Below are 19,040 nucleotides of genomic sequence, written 5' to 3' on the forward strand. Positions count from 1 at the left end.
ACCATCAGTTCCACCAGGTACCTAGGAGAGGCTGCAGCCAGGCTGCTTTGGGCACTGCTTCTCTGCCCCTTACCAGGCACTGCCCAAAGCCCTGGGCACTTTGGGGAGAGGGGAGTGCCCAGGGGGGAGGGGAGGGCCCCGTGGCTGCCAGAGCTGGGCTGTCATCTGCAGCTAAGCGCCTCTTGCCCCTTCTGGTTACGTTTAGAGGGTGGTCCTGAAGCAGTGTGGCTTCCTGTACGTCTGCCTCCCGCCCTGGGATTCCAACTTGAACCCCGCATGGCTAAGCTGAGAAACAAATGGTAAAACAAACAAAAAACCCCTGTGAATTCCAAATCCCTCTCCCCTGAGCCAGGCCTTTCCTTCCGGCCCCTCCTCCTAGTACATGGGGACAAGCTGTTAATTCTCCTTTTACACTTGTAGTGAGTGTGGATCTGTGACCATGACCTCTGGCATACAAAAGGTTAATGCTCTTTTTATTTTTTCAGCTGAACTCAACTTAGCCCATAAGGCCCTCCGTTTCTCTCAAGGTGGGAAAAAGGTCTTGTAGTTTCTTATCTTGCGGGAAATAAAGGTTTGGGGGTACCTACTGCTCTCATCCGTCCCTTTTGCCTGGGTGACATCTGGGGAGGGTTCTATAACATCGTGCAACAAGGTCACCTGGCCGATGCTCTTCTTCCTGCCTCTCTACTCTCATATGAGGTGTAACTTATTCTGCGTGGCTGTGGAATGCCATCCTCTGCTTTTGATGTCCCTATGCCAAATATTCTGCAGCCTAGTTGTCCTAACCGAAGGTCTCTTCTACTGAGCTGGCCCTTCCGCTACTTCTGGAAGCTCGGGAGTCCCCACTTCCCCGGGATGGGGTGTGCAGGAGTCGGTGAGGTGCAGCCTTCCTTCGGCCTCTCTGGCTGGACAACCTTCTCAGACACCGTTTCTCCTCCTTCAGGTGCCTTGTTGAACACGGGAATTCTCCATGGCGCCTGCGGCCTCTCAGGGTAATTGCTAGAAGCCAGGCAAGGGCTTCTAGACTAGGGTTTCCCTCCAATTTATGGGGCAGTTTCTCATATCCTGGGGCTCAGCCCAGGGTGGTGAGATTCTGTATTTCTTCTCAGGGGCCTACAGTCTCTAAACCGAGTCATATTTCCTGTGGTTTTTCCTACCTGCTGGTCATTTTTTTAATGGGAAAAAAAAATTGTTTATGTGAAGACGCACTGTCCCTAGGCGGACGGTGTGGACTGCATGCAAAGTCCTCCTGAATCTTGGGTCTTAAAAATTTTAAAGTACACTTTTAGAATAAGGAATAAAACCCGAACAAAACACTGTTCCAACACTCTTACCTTGACAGCCATGGCGTTCAAGCCTTTCTCCTCCATTACTCGTATGGAATCACAAAAGCCTATACAGGAGTTCAGGAGCGAACCTTCATACCATCTCTATGCCATCCCCGCCAGAGGAGAGTGGTGGGGGAGGCAGAGAGGTCAAGGATAGGAACGCTGTCCAATCTAATGGCAAACTATTACCTCTCTATGTGTATATAGGACGGCACTGCTTTCATGAGGAAACCAACAAAGCACGTCCTCTAGGAGCCCTGACCGTGAGGGAAGCCACGGGTCTTTTGCTCAACAAGAAAGCTTTCTTGCAGCAAGACGTAGCACCGGTTGGGTCACATTTGGCTTTGTGCAATGAAAACCAAAGGGGAACTTCTTCTTATCAGGTTTCTACCAATAGAGCTGCAACTACAGCCTCTAGATCAAGAAACAGGAAAACACATCTAGGGCGAGTGAGGATGTGGGGAAGTGAGAACGCGCGCGCTCCTAAGGGGGGTGAGCAGCAAAACCACCTGTGTAGAGGGCATTTTGGTGAGAGCTGGCAACATTGTTTCTTTAAATTAAATTTACTGGGGTGCCAATGGTTAGTAAAATCACATAGGTTTCAGGTGTACAATTCTGTAATACGTCATCTATGTCTCACCTTCTGTGCTCACCACCCAGTCAGCAACATTTTAAATGTACCTGTCCTTTACTCTTTCTAAATGGGAATAGGATAATTTTAAGGGACTATCTCACAAAAAGCACGAGTAAGCGAAGATATTTACAGAAAGATTTTCACTGACGATGTGTTTCTAACAGCCCCAAACCAGAAACCACTTGTTTGTATGTTGATAAGAGAATGGCTAAATAAATGACGTTTACCTGAATTATAAAACACCACGGGGTCATTAAAAAGAATGAGTCGAGCTCTATATGATGAGGAAAAAGATGCCCAAGATATATTGTTTAGCTGCAGAAATATGCAACTATGCTTAATATTAATAATTTTGTTTGCAAAGTTCCACTTACCCCACAGCAGAGATACAGAGAAAGTCCAGAAGGAGAGTAGGACCTTTATTTCCATATTGCTTGATTAACACGAGTGTTCATATCGTACTTTAACCATTAGGGTTACTATTAACCATTAGGGTTATTATTGCAACATTTTGTAAAGGTAAAGAAAAAACAGGAGGGGCCGGCCTGGTGGCTCAGGCAGTTAGAGCTCCATGCTCCTAACTCCGAAGGCTGCCGGTTCGATTCCCACATGGGCCAGTGGGCTCTCAACCACAAGGTTGCCAGTTCAACTCCTCGAGTCCCACAAGGGATGGTGGGCAGCCCCCCTGCAACTAAGATTGAACACGGCACCTTGAGCTGAGCTGCCGCTGAGCTCCCGGATGGCTCAGTTGGTTGGAGTACGTCCTCTCAACCACAAGGTTGCCGGTTCGACTCCCACAAGGGATGGTGGGCTGTGCCCCCTGTAACTAGAAACGGCAACTGGACCTGGAGCTGAGCTGCGCCCTCCACAACTAAGACTGAAAGGACAACAACTTGACTTGGAAAAAAGGCCTGGAAATACACACTGTTCCCCAATGAAGTCCTGTTCCCCTTCCCCAATAAAATCTTTAAAAAAAAAAAAAAAAAAAAAGAAAAAACAGGAACAGCAGTGCGGAAACACTCAGAACCATCAGTGTTCCCAGCGTGAGTGAGGAGGCTCAGGGCAGGGAGGGTCACACCAGCTCTTTCTGAGAAACCCTCGGAGCAGAGAGGAGCCAGGTGGGCCCCACCACGAGACCATGGTGAAGACCTCCCATGTGCTGAACCCCAGCTCCTGGGCCTTACCGGGACAGAGAGTCTTGATTTGTTGGGGCAAGCTAGATTTTCCCTTGATTTTCGTGACTGTTGTTTGTGTACTCATTATTAAAACTTTTTATGCTAAATTACCCACATTGGTTGACAAAGAGAGTTGTCAAGGGTGACTGACCCAAAGGTTTGAGACTGAGGAACTAGAAAAGGAAGGTGGTGAAATTTAGAGGTGGCAATTCCAGGAAGGGAGCTGCGTTTAACCGGAGATGCTACACACAAGCTAATGATGGTCCATACAAATGGACTGGAGTCAGAGGAGGGATGTGAGCTAAAAATATGAGAAACCTCAGGTGGCATAGCTGGTGTTTCCATGTATTATGGGTAGACACACTCCCTGAAGGAGTCTGGAGTGAAAAGCACATGGGGCCTGTGACCTTGGGGCTTGAGCACAGTCAAGGCTCCTGAGGGCTGGGAAGTCAGTGAAGGAGACCCAGAAGTACTGGAGCCAAGAAAGCAAGGCATTGGAGAAGTTAAGGGAGAATTCCTAAGGGGAGCAGAGACTCATTAAATAAATGGACAGTGCAAAAGGAATGAAAGTTCCCCAAGAAAATCACCGGTGACTTTCAAGAGAAGTTTCTGGAAGGCAGTTGAGATGGATGCTGAATAAGAGGGAATGCAAGTGGGGGGATGAGGCTGTGGCTGGTGGCAGTAGACCTCCTTTGAAATGGTAACAAAAGTGACAGAGAAATCACATGGAGGCTGGGAGGGTCACATGGGGGCTGGGAGGGTCACATGGGGCAGAGAACTCACATGGGGAGCATGGCAGGATCAGGAAAGCGCAGAGATCCCTGTTCACCTCTGCGGGCAAAGGGGAAAAGGGGGCAAGCTCTGAGGAAGTTAGTGGGGAGGAGGGTGGACTCCAGGGAAGGACAGTTAGGCAAAGTGGTACGGTGAGTTGAAAGTGGGATATACCAGGCTGGCGTAGAATTTGCCAGTCTCTTTCATAGTGAGCTTGCAAGTCATTGAAATGCTCAAGGCCTCCGGTTCCCATCTGCGAAATGAGGGAATTTGACTGCAGTTCTAAAAACAAATAAATCAACATACCACCTAACAGCGATGCTCCAACTCGGAGCTTCCCACCCAGAGAGCCGGGCCACTGTGACAGTGCCCAGCAAATGCCCGCACTGCTCCCTTGGTCCTGGGGCTGTGGGAGGTAAGGGCCTGAGGCGGCCACAGTCCAGCAGCTTCTTCAACTGATTTGCCCAAGTGTGAGGCAATGGGAGCACAAATGTTGTACTTTTTGTTTCAGGTCCTGCAAAGGTCAGGAGGCATTGCATACACAGATGTGCAAGGCTGCAGGTCTGATTTGGGGCTCGCGGGGGTTTTGAAAGAAGGATGGGCTTCCTTTCAAACGTTGCCCAAACCCCCTCGGCCCACCCTTGTTGCAGTGCTGAGAACACAGTGTGCTTTGTACCAGGGGTTCCTGTTTTTTGATGTCCTTTCTGAAGACAGCAACCCAGCGGTGGCCTCGAGGGCCATTTGCACAGGATTTGGATGACAGTTCAGATGTGTCATTGATGGGCGGTGAACTTCAAATAAAATGGTGTTTTCTGCACAAAGATGAACCTGCCAAAAACCACACACATCCACTGTTCCTGAGGGCAGCAGCTTCCAAAATGACTTCTGGGGAACCCTGGAACTCCTCAGAAATGTTTTGGTGGGCAAAGGAGCACCACAGAGGTTTGTTCTAACTTCCCTTAAAGAATGCATATGTTAAACCTATTTTGAAAACTGAACACTCAAGACTGTAATAACACCGCATGCATCCTCCAATGTGTCATAGGCACAAGTGTCAGAATACGAAGACGCTCTTTGTGTTTGCCTGCGCTGCCAGGGTTGCTCACGTCCATGTCAACCTCAGGATAAAGAATCCTCGTCACATCTGTGTAACTGACGAGTATGTGGGCTTGGAAGGAGGGCTGTTTAGAACAAAACGGATACCATTTGCAAATTCTGAGTTGGATTAAATCAAGATTTCTCTATGCTGTGCAAGCAAAGCAAAACACAGAAATAAATTGGATGTTGGGTTGACAATATACTGAAGGTGCCAAAAAAATGTATACACATTTTAAGAAAGAAAAAAGCTATTAAAATTGTAATACTCAATACATACCGATAACAAAAGATGAATACAAGTCACATTTGACTTCTGCAATTACAAGCGGTGCTCAAAGTGGTTACCATCCGCGTCCAGACACTTCTGATTATGGCGAACTATTGCTTGAGCAACGCTGACCAAAGTGTCCACTTGTATACTTTTTTTTGGCACCCCCGGTATAAATTGTCATCTTTAATCTTAGATTTAAAATGCTTTCTACTTACTGAAATAGTTTCAGTGTTCTTACTCATTTGCTCTGAAAGATATCTGAACTCATAAAACATATTAATAAGATACGTCTGTGTTTGTAGAATGAGAGTCCCATGTAACGTTGTGGCTCATAAATTTGAAAACCACTGGTGCAGTGCAAAGAGCACAAATGGTGGAATGAGACCTGAGCCAAATCCTGGCATTGGCTACTTAGTAGCCACGTAGCTCTGGGAACGTCATTTGCCCCACGCCTCCAGGTCCATATCCACAAAATGGAGCTAATCACACGTACTTCACGGGGATTTTTGTCTGATGAGATATCATAATGTATCTAAGACACAATAAATACCAGTATCTACTTCTCTCTCCCCCATCCGCAACGTGTACAGATAGCATCGAATGGCCCAGACCTCTCGGTTCCCGTTGGATCCAAGACGTCATCTGCATGCCAGACAGTAGCTGGGCAGCAGCTAAGACCCAGGGCTAAACTAACTTGACCTTACCTACAATCACTGCCCTCCTCTGACAACAGAGCCAGCCAACACTTGGGATCCGTTAAGAGCAGTGGAAGCAGCAAGACAGGCAAGGGTATGAGGTAGTGGGTGTATCTGCACGAGAGAAGCCGTATTTTCTTTACACATTGGATATTTTTTCCATCCATCTGCTGAAGTTCTTCAGGGGCTGCTCCCGTCAGCCCGGTCACAGTACTTGAGTTTGTGAAGAATTCTGTGGAATGTGGTCTCTTGAGCAGCTGGTATGCTTCCCCTCTCCCTGGGAAGCGCCTTCGGTTCCATCAGCGCAAAGCAAAGAAGCAAAGAGTCTAGAGTTTCTCGCCACCATTTCACCTGGTACCCCTGAAAGCTGCAGCCCACTTTGCAGATACTTTCCTTGGCTCCAGAAACCAAGGGAGGTTTGCTGGGAAGCTGTTCTTGATTTCCCACTTGCTGAAAAATTGCCCCAACAGGAGGAGGCAGGCCAATTGTGCAAATTCCATTTGATTACGGAGCAGAAGCTACCAGAGACCTCAGATTAAGTGATTAACATTCCTAGGGGACAAAGCACTTAACAGTTTTCACTTGAACGTCACTCTGTCACCCAGCATTCTCTGCATCACTATCCCCAAAGGAGCCTGAAAGAGCCAGGTGAGTCCTTTCCAGCTGATTACAGGCGTTCAGCTGGCCTTGGGAAATCTCTAAACTCTGAACGGCAACTGTAAAGTAACTCAAATGGCTGCTGCACCTCAGCCTTCCCAGTTTGGACCGCCTGGCCCAAGATAATCTCTCTTAGAGTTTTTTGGGCATTATAGATTTAAAAAAAAGAAGAAAAAAAAAACTCACCAAAAAAGAGTACAGGGAAGAATTTTGTCCCTTCCAGGAACAACGACTTGAAATCTGGTCTGTGGACACCAGACACCGTATCTAAAAGAAATGTTTTTGGAAGGAAGCCTTTGGTAACCCTAATAATTCGCATTCAGAAGAAACGTGCCACCTTTTCCACAACAGGCAGCCCAGCCAACACCACCAGGAGGGAGGAATCTCTCTTCTCAGTGTCTGCAGGTTTATCCCTAAATGCTACGGAAACAGCAGCTGCCACAAGCGGAATAGAGGATGAAGAGTCTTTTAAAACTCTCGAATACGTTGGCCGTCACAATCCTGACCTACAAAGGCCAAGGCCAGCTATTCCGATGCTTGCTGTGGCTGCCGCCTGCACACAGCAGCAGGGTATGTCGTCACTTGGCCATTTTGTTCCAGCCCACACAGGGCAAGAACAGGGGTCCAGCCACCTGGTGTTTCACACCACGTCAGCCAGCCACATGTGGTTCAGGCCAGGCAAGTGACAACGATCCCTTCTCATCTCATACTTACGGCCTCCAGAGCACATGCGCACAACTGGGTCTTACGTGCACTTCACAGCCCTATTATGCTCCCCTTTCACAGATCTTGAAAACTGAGGCTCGGAGGGTCAATGACTTGCCTGATGTCAACGTGCTAGAACCAGATGTGCAGACCAGGTGTTGTGCAGAAGTTTCCGATCCCAGGCTGCTTTTGTTTCCAACAGACCCATTCCTCATATCCCACTGCTTACGCTCAGTTATGCAGGTGAGAAGGAAGAAAACCCAGGCAGGTAAATCCTCTTGTACTGCTGTTCTCGGTGGGTGATACACAAGTGTTTCTTTTCTCACCAGATTGATCCCTGGCAACCCTCTTAAAGTGGGGAGCTGGTGCAAGTAAAGAATGGAAACTAGGTAACGATCTCGAAGCCAACCTGATGGAAGTGCCGCAAGATTTTCCACTGCTGGCAGAATCATCAGACTTCCCAAAATGTTCACTGCAGAGTGCCCACCCGGTGATTAAGGAAATGGGATTAATTTACTGCGTACAGGACAGCAATCCCTCCCTCGGTAGTTGCATGGAAAGGCAGGCTGTGACTGGCACAGTAAGGTCAAGAAGGGAAAGTCAACAGGAGAGAAATTCAGAGCTCAAGGTTTGCAAATCAGCAGGACACTTTCTACATGTTTAGACAGGGTTTCCACCGCAGCTGGACGTGCCAGGACCTCGCTGATGAACAGTTTACTTTGTGCGCTGCTTCCTTAGGCGTCAGGGAAGGGGCACATCGTCACCAGGGAGAAGGGCAGACACCGAGAGGGGAGCCCAGGGTTCATGGGCTTGCTAATTCTTTCCTATAGTCCGTTCTGTTTTCTGTCAACAGTAAGGAAATACATTCTAGCAGATGACATCCAGTAATGCTTTAATTAACTGTAGTATTTTATGCTCCAATATGCACCAAGAAATTACTTCCAGATGGGGAAAATGAAAGTTATTTACATGAAAAAGCAATCTCTTTATTTTATGGAAACTGATCTCCCACGGGTATAGAACTTTGAGGGTCCGGGAGGCCATCTATTCTGATAACCACTAGCATGAGACCAGAAATTTTTATTTACTATATAAAATGCAACCGTACTCTTTACGCACGCTAGGTCTTCATATGCCCAAGTTTCCAAGGCATTAAGTGGCCCAGAACTGTTCTCATCATTTTATTTTTAGTCATCTCACGTGGAGTAGACAAGAAGTGTGAAACACTTGCTTTCACCCTCAAGCTAGCTAGTTCTTTTGGAGATTTCTCTTCCTGGGGAGAATTACATTTCCAGCTGTGAACTTTTGGCACTTTCCCTAGCATTCCATAAACAGGGAACTAGGTTTCCTTGTCCAGTGGCAATTCAGGATGAGCTGGGGGGACATCCCTTGCATCAGGCAGCAGCCTTGGACCTGTGCGCTCGCCCTGCCTGCCCCGGAATTGGTCTATGGCAGTCTGCTCTCAGTCCTGTTTGGTCTGCACTGAGGAGCCAACCTCGGCACGGGAAAGCGGGAACCCTTTTCTAGGGGCTGGGCAGAGTCCTAGGTACTGGTTCTTTGTTCTTCAAGTGAAAGAGTGGTAATAGTTAGCTTCAATTCCAGAACGGATTCTGGAGGTCAAAACACCCTGTCCTTTGTGGTTCCTGCTGCATGGCTATGATCTGAACACAACTTTTCTCCAGCCTGGGCACCTCCAAGCCAGCTCTCAGGAAGTCTGTCCATCGTTAAGAGCAGCAGCAAACTATCAAGTATAAATTACTAATATTTATTTTAACCACATACAGCGACTTGTTTTTTTTTTTAAAGGAGCTACCAAGAGTGGGAGGAACGAACAATATCTAAGTTTAGCTTTAATAACAGAGTTGTTAGCTACTGTTTTTTATCAAGGTGTGCTCCTTTATATACATTATTTTGAAGTGACAGTAATAAATAAAGCTTCTGTTTGGGGTTGGGTCATCAACACAGGAAGAATCTGTCAATATGGGGACGGCACAATTTCTGGCATGGTTCCTACTATCAACACACGTTTAAAATTAAAGCTGCTGGTTATCAGCAAGGAGTCTTTACCATGTTGGTAACAGCTCCACTTTACAGTAATTACACTTGTGTAGAGAGCAGAAAAAAATGCACTTTTACGAAAATGTGCTATAGGAACTGTCCAATAAAGCAAATCTCTCTCTATTGCAATGGTTCTTCACAAAGAGAAAACACTATAATCAGCTATGGAACTTCTCGACCTCCAGGCCAGGCCCCACTCCAGATGTACGAGATCAGAATCCTCAGGCCTCTGTATTTGTAGAAAGAGCCCCAGGTGGTTCCGATGCATTTCCCGGGCTGAGGAACATGGTCTGTCCTTCGGAGATGCACACACAGCATTCAGATCCCAACAATGAGACATTTAACGTAACTCCTACTGACAGCTGTTGACTCCTTGGAGATTACTGACAGTATAACAACTCCAGAAGGCAACTTCCCTGGCTGTCACCACCAACCAGCAGAAAACAGGGCTTGACATCTCAATGCCATTATGATGACCCCCCACTGTTCCTTGTTTCCGCAAGTGGGAAGAGAACGTTAACCTCAGTTAGTGCCGGCTGTGTGACTTTGCTGGTGCGACCAGACGGCAGATGGGGCGCAGTGAAATCTACCTGCTGAGCTGCGAGGTGCTCTCCCAGCCCCCTGCCCACCCTTCCTACCGCATTTCCCCGAAAATAAGACCTAACCGGAAAATAAGCCATAACGTGATTTTTCAGGATGCTCGTAATATAAGCCCTAATGCATCTTTTGGAGCAAAAGTTAATATAAGACCAGGTCTTATTTTCAGGGAAATATGGTAGGCCTTATTTTCTATTACAAGCATCCTGAAAAATCATGCTAGGGCTTATTTTCCGGTTAGGTCTTATTTTCGGGGAAACACGGTATCGAGCCATCTTTTACTAATTGAGCTCAGCTAAAGACCACACCTCTTTCTTCCACCCCCTGCTTTCTTCTCAGTGTTCTTGAGTTTGAGATGCTCAATACCTAAGAGTCAGACTAGCAAGAACAGGCTGGAGGCTGCTGAAGAAATGACGGCCAAAATCAAAGCTGGAACGGTGGGCCTGGGTCTGGCGAAAGGCTGACGGAGAAGGAAGGGGAGCAGTGCAGAAAACAAGGAGGGGTGAAATAATCCGCATCTGGTCAGATTTTTCAGACCTTAAAGTTTCCTACTGTCTGGCTGTCACAAGTTTCAGGATTTTTAGGAAACTGCCTTTGTCCTGAGCACGATTTGACATCCCAATTTTATCCTGAGGCCTGTTACTGGCATTCTCTGTAAAGAGCCCCACCTTCCTCCTTAGCTCCGGCCCTACCTGGTCAACAGATTGCTCACATTCCTGAACAAATGCTGACAATACTAGCGGTCACCCCGAGGGCACAGTCGCAGTTCACGAAGACTTGGTTTCCAGTGAACCAGATGAATCAGGGCAACTACGCTGCCCATTCCCGAGACACGAGGACCGAAACCGTTCTGCGGGGCCATTCTCTTCCGTCAAGCCGCGCTGGCCCAGAGCCCACGGTGGACACGGTGGGGCAAGCCAGGGGTCAGGTTCTGAGGTGGCATTAAAGGTCAGTGTTCCGTTCCTTAGGTAGCCCCGGATCTGGGTTCTTTTTCGTTAGTAATAAAGTAATATGCGACTCTGGCACTGCACATTACCGTTGTTGTTTCAGACGATCTGGAAAGTGCTATGGATATGAAAATGAATGGGCAGGAAGGGGAGCAGAGGGTATTGGACTCCTGGGCTCTCACAGCTTCATCTGAGGAGAAAGCTAAGGAAGCTTTCTTTTCTAGGAAAGCTTCCTGGTTTCCCTCCACAGAAGGCAATCCCTCCCCTAGGAGTCAGGTGCAGAGTGGAAATAAAGACATGGAGAAAATAATGCTCAGACACAGTCAGTTTTGGGTCTGCCCCACACCCACAGGACACCTGCTTCCAAGGCCTGGAGCACACAATGCTCTAGGGTGAGAGACAGAAGAAATCTTCCCTTCGCTGTACGTGGAGAGGGAAAAGGAGATGACTGAGAAATGAGGAGAATGCAGGGATCTCTTGGCCACGTCATGGAAAGTACCAGAAGCAAAATATGTACCCAAACTGGGATACACGGAAGAGTGGTCCTGCTTCCACCTCCTTCATAAAGAAAGGCTCCTACACAGGTAACCTGCCACTGCATGAACTCAGGCCCTACAGCCAACCTCAAACAGCAGCAGAGGAAGGGGTGAGTGAAGTCTGGGCTTTGTCACCCAAGCTGCCTGGACAGGCGCAGGGTAAGGAACAGGGCTACAGGCCAGGTGGTGTGACTGCAGGGGGGTGAGGGGGGAGACTACAGTCAGTGACAACTGGACCAGTCGAGAGCAGCCCAGAAACAGCAAACAAAGTGTAGGGACTTTTCACCTAGTGCCGCCTCTGCTGCAGGAATCAGGTCACCGAAATCACCTCTTTGTAACCCGGCCCTCACTCGGCTTCTCTGATTAGGACAGGAATGAAGACAGGGCTTGGGAGACACACAGTAACCACCCCAATGTCCCAGGAAGTTTCAAGATTGACAATCTGAGAGTCAGGGTGAGCCCAGGAGTGGTGGGGGGCTTCCAGGGAGCTGGGCGTTGAGGGTCACTGGCTGGGGGGAAAGCGCCCCTTGTCTGCTCCTACAGTCTCTTTTTAATTAGTTTCTCCAGTTTGCGGATGCGAGATGACTCCTGTTCTGGCGTGGGAGCCAGGAGGGATAGTGAGCTGGAGTTTTCCGGCCCTGAGGGAGGGGTGGGGAGCCTCTGGCGGAAGAGTTCCAGCATGCTGCTCTGCTCACTCCGCTTCAGCCCCTGAGGTGGAAAGAGAAAGGAGAATAAGGTGAAGCCTGGCCCCGGGACTGCCCGAGGGGAGGCGCCGCAGCTGCGGCTCGGCAAACAGCAAAATTACTCCGGGCTGAGGATCAACACTTTCTTCCGGGGAGTTACCAGCCCTGGTAGCAGCCTGGGAAAGCAGCAGCGGAAGAAAGAAAGATAATAGGACAGGAGAGAGAGAAGGGGTTGAGAGAGAAGAAAGGACAGGTAAAGAGGGTGGGGGAAGGGGAATACCCCTCTTCATTCGGCTGAGCAGGGGTCCTCGACTGGGCAGGGAGGTCCCCTCAGGATCAGATCCGGAAGTTCACACGCCCAGGATCCTTCTCTTCAAAAGGCTTCTTTGTGTCTGGTTGGCAGCATGGGGCTGGCGTATGCACCATGAGAAAGCTCCCCAGGGACCCCACACCCCCAGCTAAGGACCACCAAGTGTGAGAAGGATGTACAAGTGGCCAGGAGGAGACACTGCACCCACCTTCATGTCCAGTATCTTCTGGAAGGTTTCCGTATTGCAGTCCGTAAGCAGTTTGATGTAGTTGTCAACAAACACCACCGACGGTTCGTGAGGGGCCATCACTACCTACCAAGGGAGAGAGACAAGAGCAGGCCTCACGGAAGGCTCACGATGGGAGGGCAGGGGACCACGTAACGGACTCTGCAAGATTTTCTTAAGCGACAGCAACCCCAAATGCAGAAATGTCCTGATGGCCTATTTCATTGCGACATTCAATTAGAGCAATGTTCCCTACATTTGCTGAATCGTAAGTAGCATCTGAATTCCTTTTAAAGTGCAGGTTCCTATGTCCTTCCTCTGAAGATTCTAATTCTGATATTTAAAAAATCAGATACTTACCTGATTTTTTATTTAAACATCAGATATTTATCTGATTTTTTTTATTTAAAAAAAAATCCCAGGAGATAAATATTTTTTTAAATCCCAGGGGATATTTTAAATATCAGCACCATTTGGGAAACACTGCATTAGAGGGTCTTCTGTTCGAGACATTTTGTGGGTTCATGGTACCTACTCTGCCTGTCTTCCCACATCATTGTTCCTGAGGACTCGGCAGCAAAACGCACTGATTTAAGTGGATTTTCTCAAAAACAAAAACCCAAGGCTGCCTCACTCTTTCCAAGGCTTACAATCTGGAACTTCATTCAAGTAATACACAAGCAGGAGGAGAGTAATGGCATCGCAATCCTCACATTCATTTCCATTTGGTTTTTGAAAAGCAGTGTCTGATTTTCTTCCTCCAACAGACTGGTTATGTTTTGAATTCCTGAGCATGTAACTCAGAATGGCAAGGAACAGTTCACTCAGGAATTCTCTGCAGATCATTCCCCGACTCTGCTCTCCTCCCTGGTGAGTAAACCAGCTGCAGAGGAAACTGATTATCGAGCTGCTTCCAATTTCCTCAGGCCATAAGCTCAAGGCTTGTGTAGGACCCTCACCTGCTCCCTCCAGTGTCTCAGGTCCCACGGTTGCTTTTTAATCCTGCCATCGTTTGAGTCATTCTGTCTGGGAGACCGGCCTGAAGAGCCTGCAGGCACTGTATTTTTAAGGGCATTCCATCATAGCGCTATTTGTTTTTTAGCCTGCTCCCCTCTCCCAAACAAGCCCCCTCTCTTCTCAACAAGTACAGGTGGAAATGAGATGCAGGTGCCCAGGACTTCAGACATTCGCAACATCATACACTATTTTGTAAAATGGGGCTTAAGAAACCCATCCACTGATTAGTTTCTGAAACATCTGTTCAGAGTTCTTGTGAAGTTGCAGAGTTTGGAAAGCCAAAGAGGTTTATGTGAGAGGGAGTAACTGATAGCTGGGCCGGAAATTCCTGCTGAGGAGCAAAGAGACCCCTGACTTAGACACTGATTCACAGAGACAACCCCACCTGACTCGCAATCTTGGCCAAATCTTATTACAAGAGCATCTCATTACAATGGAGAACTCATTTGTCAGGAAGAATTACTGACCCCCAAGGAACTGTCCACTGACTTTCAACAGTATCTGATGAGGCCAAAATTTAGTCCCACCAAAGAATGTGGACAAGTCTCTGGGACGGACGAGGACAGGCCCTAACCTGTGCTTGCAAAACCAGTACTCCTCGGAATGAGCGAGCAGACCAGCAGCCTCTCTTAATAGAAACCCCAAGGAGGCACAAGTCTCACCTTGAGGATCATTTCTGCCCGGGTCATGCCTTTCACAACAATCTTAGTGTAACTGGCAGGTGCTTTCCTCACCACCTGCGAGCCGATGGAGGGTAGATCGAGCAGGACCATCTTTAAGGAATGGGTGTCCAGTAGCAGCTGTGGGAGCAAAGCAGAATATTACGAGTCACTTCCTATGGACACAACACCTAGTACACCCAGGCTGATTAGTAACAGTTTCCTGATTTTCAATGTAATACATTCTCATTGGAGAGAATTCAGAAAATAAACCAATGTAAAAGAAAAAAACATTAGTTATAATTCCTAGTACCCAGAAAAAATAACAAGCAGCCACAAAGGTAGTAGAATTCCCACCAGTCTCTCTCCATGTACAGTTTTATGACCTGGGTTTTCCACTTAATACATGAAGTTTTTTGAATTCTATTTTCCCATCTTGGCAGGTGTCATGCAGGGTGTCATGCGGGGTCTCAGCTCCTGCTCCCCACATAAGAACGCAGGACATGGTGAGGCCAAAAAGGAACACCCATGGAGCCATAGATAGGGAGTCATACAACTATATTCTCGCTGGCGGCTGGATTGGAGACACAGGAAGCAGGAGCCACACATCCGCTACCTGCTGTCCACTTCTCTGCCAACCAACCTCACTTGCTAGCTGCAATCCACCGTGCTAACTGCAATCCGCTCTTGCTAGCTCAGCCACCATCTTCTTGCTAGCCCCCATTTGCTGCTAGCGTAGCCATGACAGTTATATTAGTGGCCAATGGCTCACTGGTTACAGCTGATGGCCATCCAATCACAGTTGATGACCATGCAATCACAGTTGGCCATTTACTACCCGAGCCAGCACCTTTCCACATGAGGCCAACAGCCTGGAAACTGCACTCCTGGCTCTGTCCCCACAGCAGTCTTAAAAAACGATTTTTAATGCCTATGTAGTACTCTATGGTGTGTGTGTGTGTGTGTGTGTGTGTGTGTAACTTGAATATATTTAATCATTTCCCCATAATTTGTTTCTAAATTTTTATTATTATAAATAATGAATGCCGTGATGAACAGCTTAGTATATATAATTCTAGATCTATTAATGGCATTTCCTTAGGAGAGAGTCTTTAGGACAGATCAAAGGATAAGAACATTTTTGAGGTGCTGGATAGATATCTTGAACAGCTTTCCAAATGGAATGTACTTCTTTCCATACCTGCCAGTACAGACTGCACCCTCATCGGCCCTGAAAACTGTCAAGAAAATCTTGCTTATTCAACAGGCAAAAAATGGTGACTCAGTACTGCTTTTGTGAAGAGTGTAAAGTCTGTGTCTAGATTCGTTTTCTTTGCACGTGAATGAATGTCTTTGAATGCTAGTGAGGATGTAGGAGATTAAACCAAATTTAAACATCTGTGTCTTCACAACAATCTGCCGTTTTTGTCGTTGCCGTTCTCTTGGATGCTCATTATTTGGAAGGATATCAACTTCTCTGATGGCCCACCGATTGCCAGGAATGATGCTAGGAATGTGTCATCTCATGTAGTCTTTACAAGACCCTGCCCTGTAGGTATTTATTGTTCCCATTTTATAGATGAGAAAATCAAAGTTCTAGAGGTGAAATGAATTGCTAAAAGTATCTCACATGATGGACGGGTTGGGTGATAAGGTGGACAGGAAACTGTATTTCCTGTTCCTGCTGCCCAGGTTCGTGCTACAGGGCAGTGTTGGCTTTGAGCTCACACTGTTCCCTGCTGACTCCCTGTGTACTGCTAACCTGCTGCTGCTCTTGGCTACCAAGTGGCATCACAGAAATGGCTGAAGCCTAATATACTCTGGCCTGTTGAGTTTAGGAGAATGGAATCACATGCTCACCAACCGGACACATGCAGCAGTGGGTGACAGTCCCACTACCACCACCACCACTACAAACTCGGAGGGTCAGCCTTACGTTCAGGACAAGGCTTGCCATACCTGCCACTGCCTGCTCCTCTCGGAAAGCCCTTCATTATGATACCAAGCAGGGACGGAGTGGGACCCCTTAGGGGCCCTGGGACACCCTGCCTTCTCTCATCCTCCCTATACTTTCCTATGGACAGGAGAGTTACTGACGAAAGATAAGATAAACTCATTAATGAGAGACACTATCAACGGTCATGGTGATTGTAATTTTGACAATGGTATTAACACTTGGAGAATATATCAATGTTTTCCTTGGAATAATTTAGACGGAAATATTCCTCTCAAAAAATGGTGAGGTATTGACGAACTTATTCTAAAGTTTATATGGAGATGCAAAAGACACCACTTCGCCAACATGATACTGAAGGAGAAGAACCAAGTGGGAGGACGGACACTACTCGACTTCAAGACTTATTAAAAGGTACAGTCATCAGGACCGTAGGGTATTGGTGAAAGAATTGACAAATAGGTCAATGCAGCAGAACAGGAACCCAGAAATAGTCCACTGATCTTTCACAGAGGAGCAAAGGCGATACAATGGAGCAAACACAGTCTTTTCAACAAATGGTGCTGGAACAACTGACATCCACATGCCAAGAAAATGAATCTAGACACAGACCTTACACTCTTCACAAAAATTAATTCGGAATGGATAACAGACCTAAATGTAACATGCAGAATTATAAAACTCCTAGGAGAAAAACTAAATGATCTTGGGTATGGTGATGACTTTTTAGATATAACACCAAAGACCTGATCCATGAAATAAATAATTGATAAGCTGGACTTCATTAAAAGGAAATACTTCTGTTCTGCAAAAGACGATGTCAAAGGAATCAGAAGACACGCCACAGACTGGGAGAATATACTAGTATTTGTGAAAGACACATCTGATAAGGACTGTTATCTAAAATATACAAAGGACTCTTAAAACTGAACCATAAGAAAACAAACAACCTGATTAAAAAAAATGGGCCAAAGATCTTAACAGACACCTCACCAAAGAAGATATACAGATGGCAAATAGGCATATGAAAAGACACTCCACATCGTATGTCATCAGGCAAATACAAATCAAAACAATGAGGTACCACTACACACTTATCAGAATGGCCCAAATCTGGAACACCGACAACAGCAAATGCTGGTGAAGAAGTGGAGCAGCAGGAACTCACTGCTGGTGGGGATGCAAGAAGGGCACAGCCACTTTGGAAGACAGTTTGATGGTTTCTTATAAAACTAAACATATTCTTACCACACAATCCAGCAATCACATTCCTAGGTACCAACTCAAAGGAGTTGAAAACTTATGTCCACACAAAAACCTGTACATGATGCTTTTAACAGCTTTATTTATAACTGCCAAAAACTTGGGAAGCCACCAAGAGGTCCTTCAGTAGCTGAATGGATAAACTGTGGTCCATCCAGACAACGGAAATTATTCAGCGCTAAAAAGAAATGAGCTATAAAGCCATGAAAAGACATGGAGGAACCTTAAATGCATATGACTAAGTAAAAGAAGCCAATTTAACACGTTGTGTACGGCGGGGTTTAAATCCCTCATACCCCTCTGTTCCGGCAGGTTTTTAAAAGAAACTACTTTAAAATGCACTATTCTCTTTAAAGCGTAAATGCTTCTATGTCATTTATTATTTTTCTATAAATAATAGATTCTACAAATAAATAATTCTATAAATTATTCTATAAATAATTATTCTACAAATAATTCAATAAAATATGCAAAAAGAGTCAACAGTAAAAACGAGAATTCTCGTTATCCGTCCTTAACGCATGGCTCAGAAAAAAACGAAGATTCTCGTGATCCGTATGCAACGTGTTAAAAAGGCTACATATTGTATGAGTCCAACTATATGACATTCTGGAAAAGACAAAACTACGAAGACAGTAAAAAGATCAGTGGTTGCTAAGAGCTGGAGGGGGTGGGTTGGACGGACAGGGGTAGCACACAGGATTTTTAGAGCAGTGAAACTACTCTGTCTGATACCATTATGGTGGATACATGTTATTATACATTTGTCCAAACCTGTAGAATGTATAACATCAAGAGTGAACCGGGGGTGACCGGATGGCTAAAAAGTTGGTTCCAACGTGAGCTCTCAACAACAAGGCTACCAGTTCAATTCCCACATGGGCTGGTGGGCTGTGCCCCCTGCAACTAAAAATTGAGAATGGTGACTGGACTTGGAGCTGTTGGGCCCTGGAGAAACACACTGTTCCCCAATATTCCCCAATAAAATTTATTTTAAAAAAAAGAATGAACCCTAATGTAAACTGTAGACTTTAGGTGGTAATGATCTGTCAGTGTGGGTCCATCAGTTGTAACAGATGTACACTGTGGCGTGGGACGAAGATAATGGAGGAGGCTGTCATTTGTGGGGGCAAGGGGTATACGGGAACTCTCTGTACCTGCCCCTCAATTTTGTTGTGAACCTTAAACTGCTCTAAAAAAATAAACCCTTTATTTTTAACAAAACGGTGAGGAAGCTACATTAAGGAAAGTGTGATTTCATGCAGTAATATAGCCAAACTCTGTAGGTTATTCAGCTGCAGACCAGGAAAAGTGCTGGGGCATTTGGATTTTGCTAGGTTTCCAGAGACGAAAATTCTTGCTTTCCTAGTATCTGTTTTTTGAAAAGGCCACAGGCTCACAGAGAAAGGTACCCAAGCACGCAGAGCAGAGATGAGCTCAGACTGCCAAGAGCCCA

At 46.5% G+C, this 19,040-nt stretch overlaps 1 protein-coding gene across 1 annotated transcript in view; it reads right to left on the reverse strand.

Moving 5' to 3' along the window:
• Window positions 1–8,209: 8,209 nt before the first annotated feature.
• VPS53 (VPS53 subunit of GARP complex) overlaps window positions 8,210–19,040 on the reverse strand; it is a 134,631-nt gene continuing 123,800 nt past the window's right edge. The window contains exons 20-22 of the mRNA XM_074319960.2: window positions 14,371–14,508; window positions 12,674–12,778; window positions 8,210–12,180 (exon numbers count right to left, since the gene is read on the reverse strand). Of these exons, the coding sequence (XP_074176061.2) occupies window positions 12,010–12,180; window positions 12,674–12,778; window positions 14,371–14,508 (414 nt within the window). The 3' untranslated portion in view covers window positions 8,210–12,009. The remainder of the gene's footprint in view (window positions 12,181–12,673; window positions 12,779–14,370; window positions 14,509–19,040) is intronic.

This window comes from Rhinolophus sinicus, chromosome 12 (assembly GCF_057876585.1).
Source record: "Rhinolophus sinicus isolate RSI-liver-muscle chromosome 12, RSI-T2T, whole genome shotgun sequence".
Classification (NCBI taxonomy): Eukaryota; Metazoa; Chordata; class Mammalia; order Chiroptera; family Rhinolophidae; genus Rhinolophus; species Rhinolophus sinicus.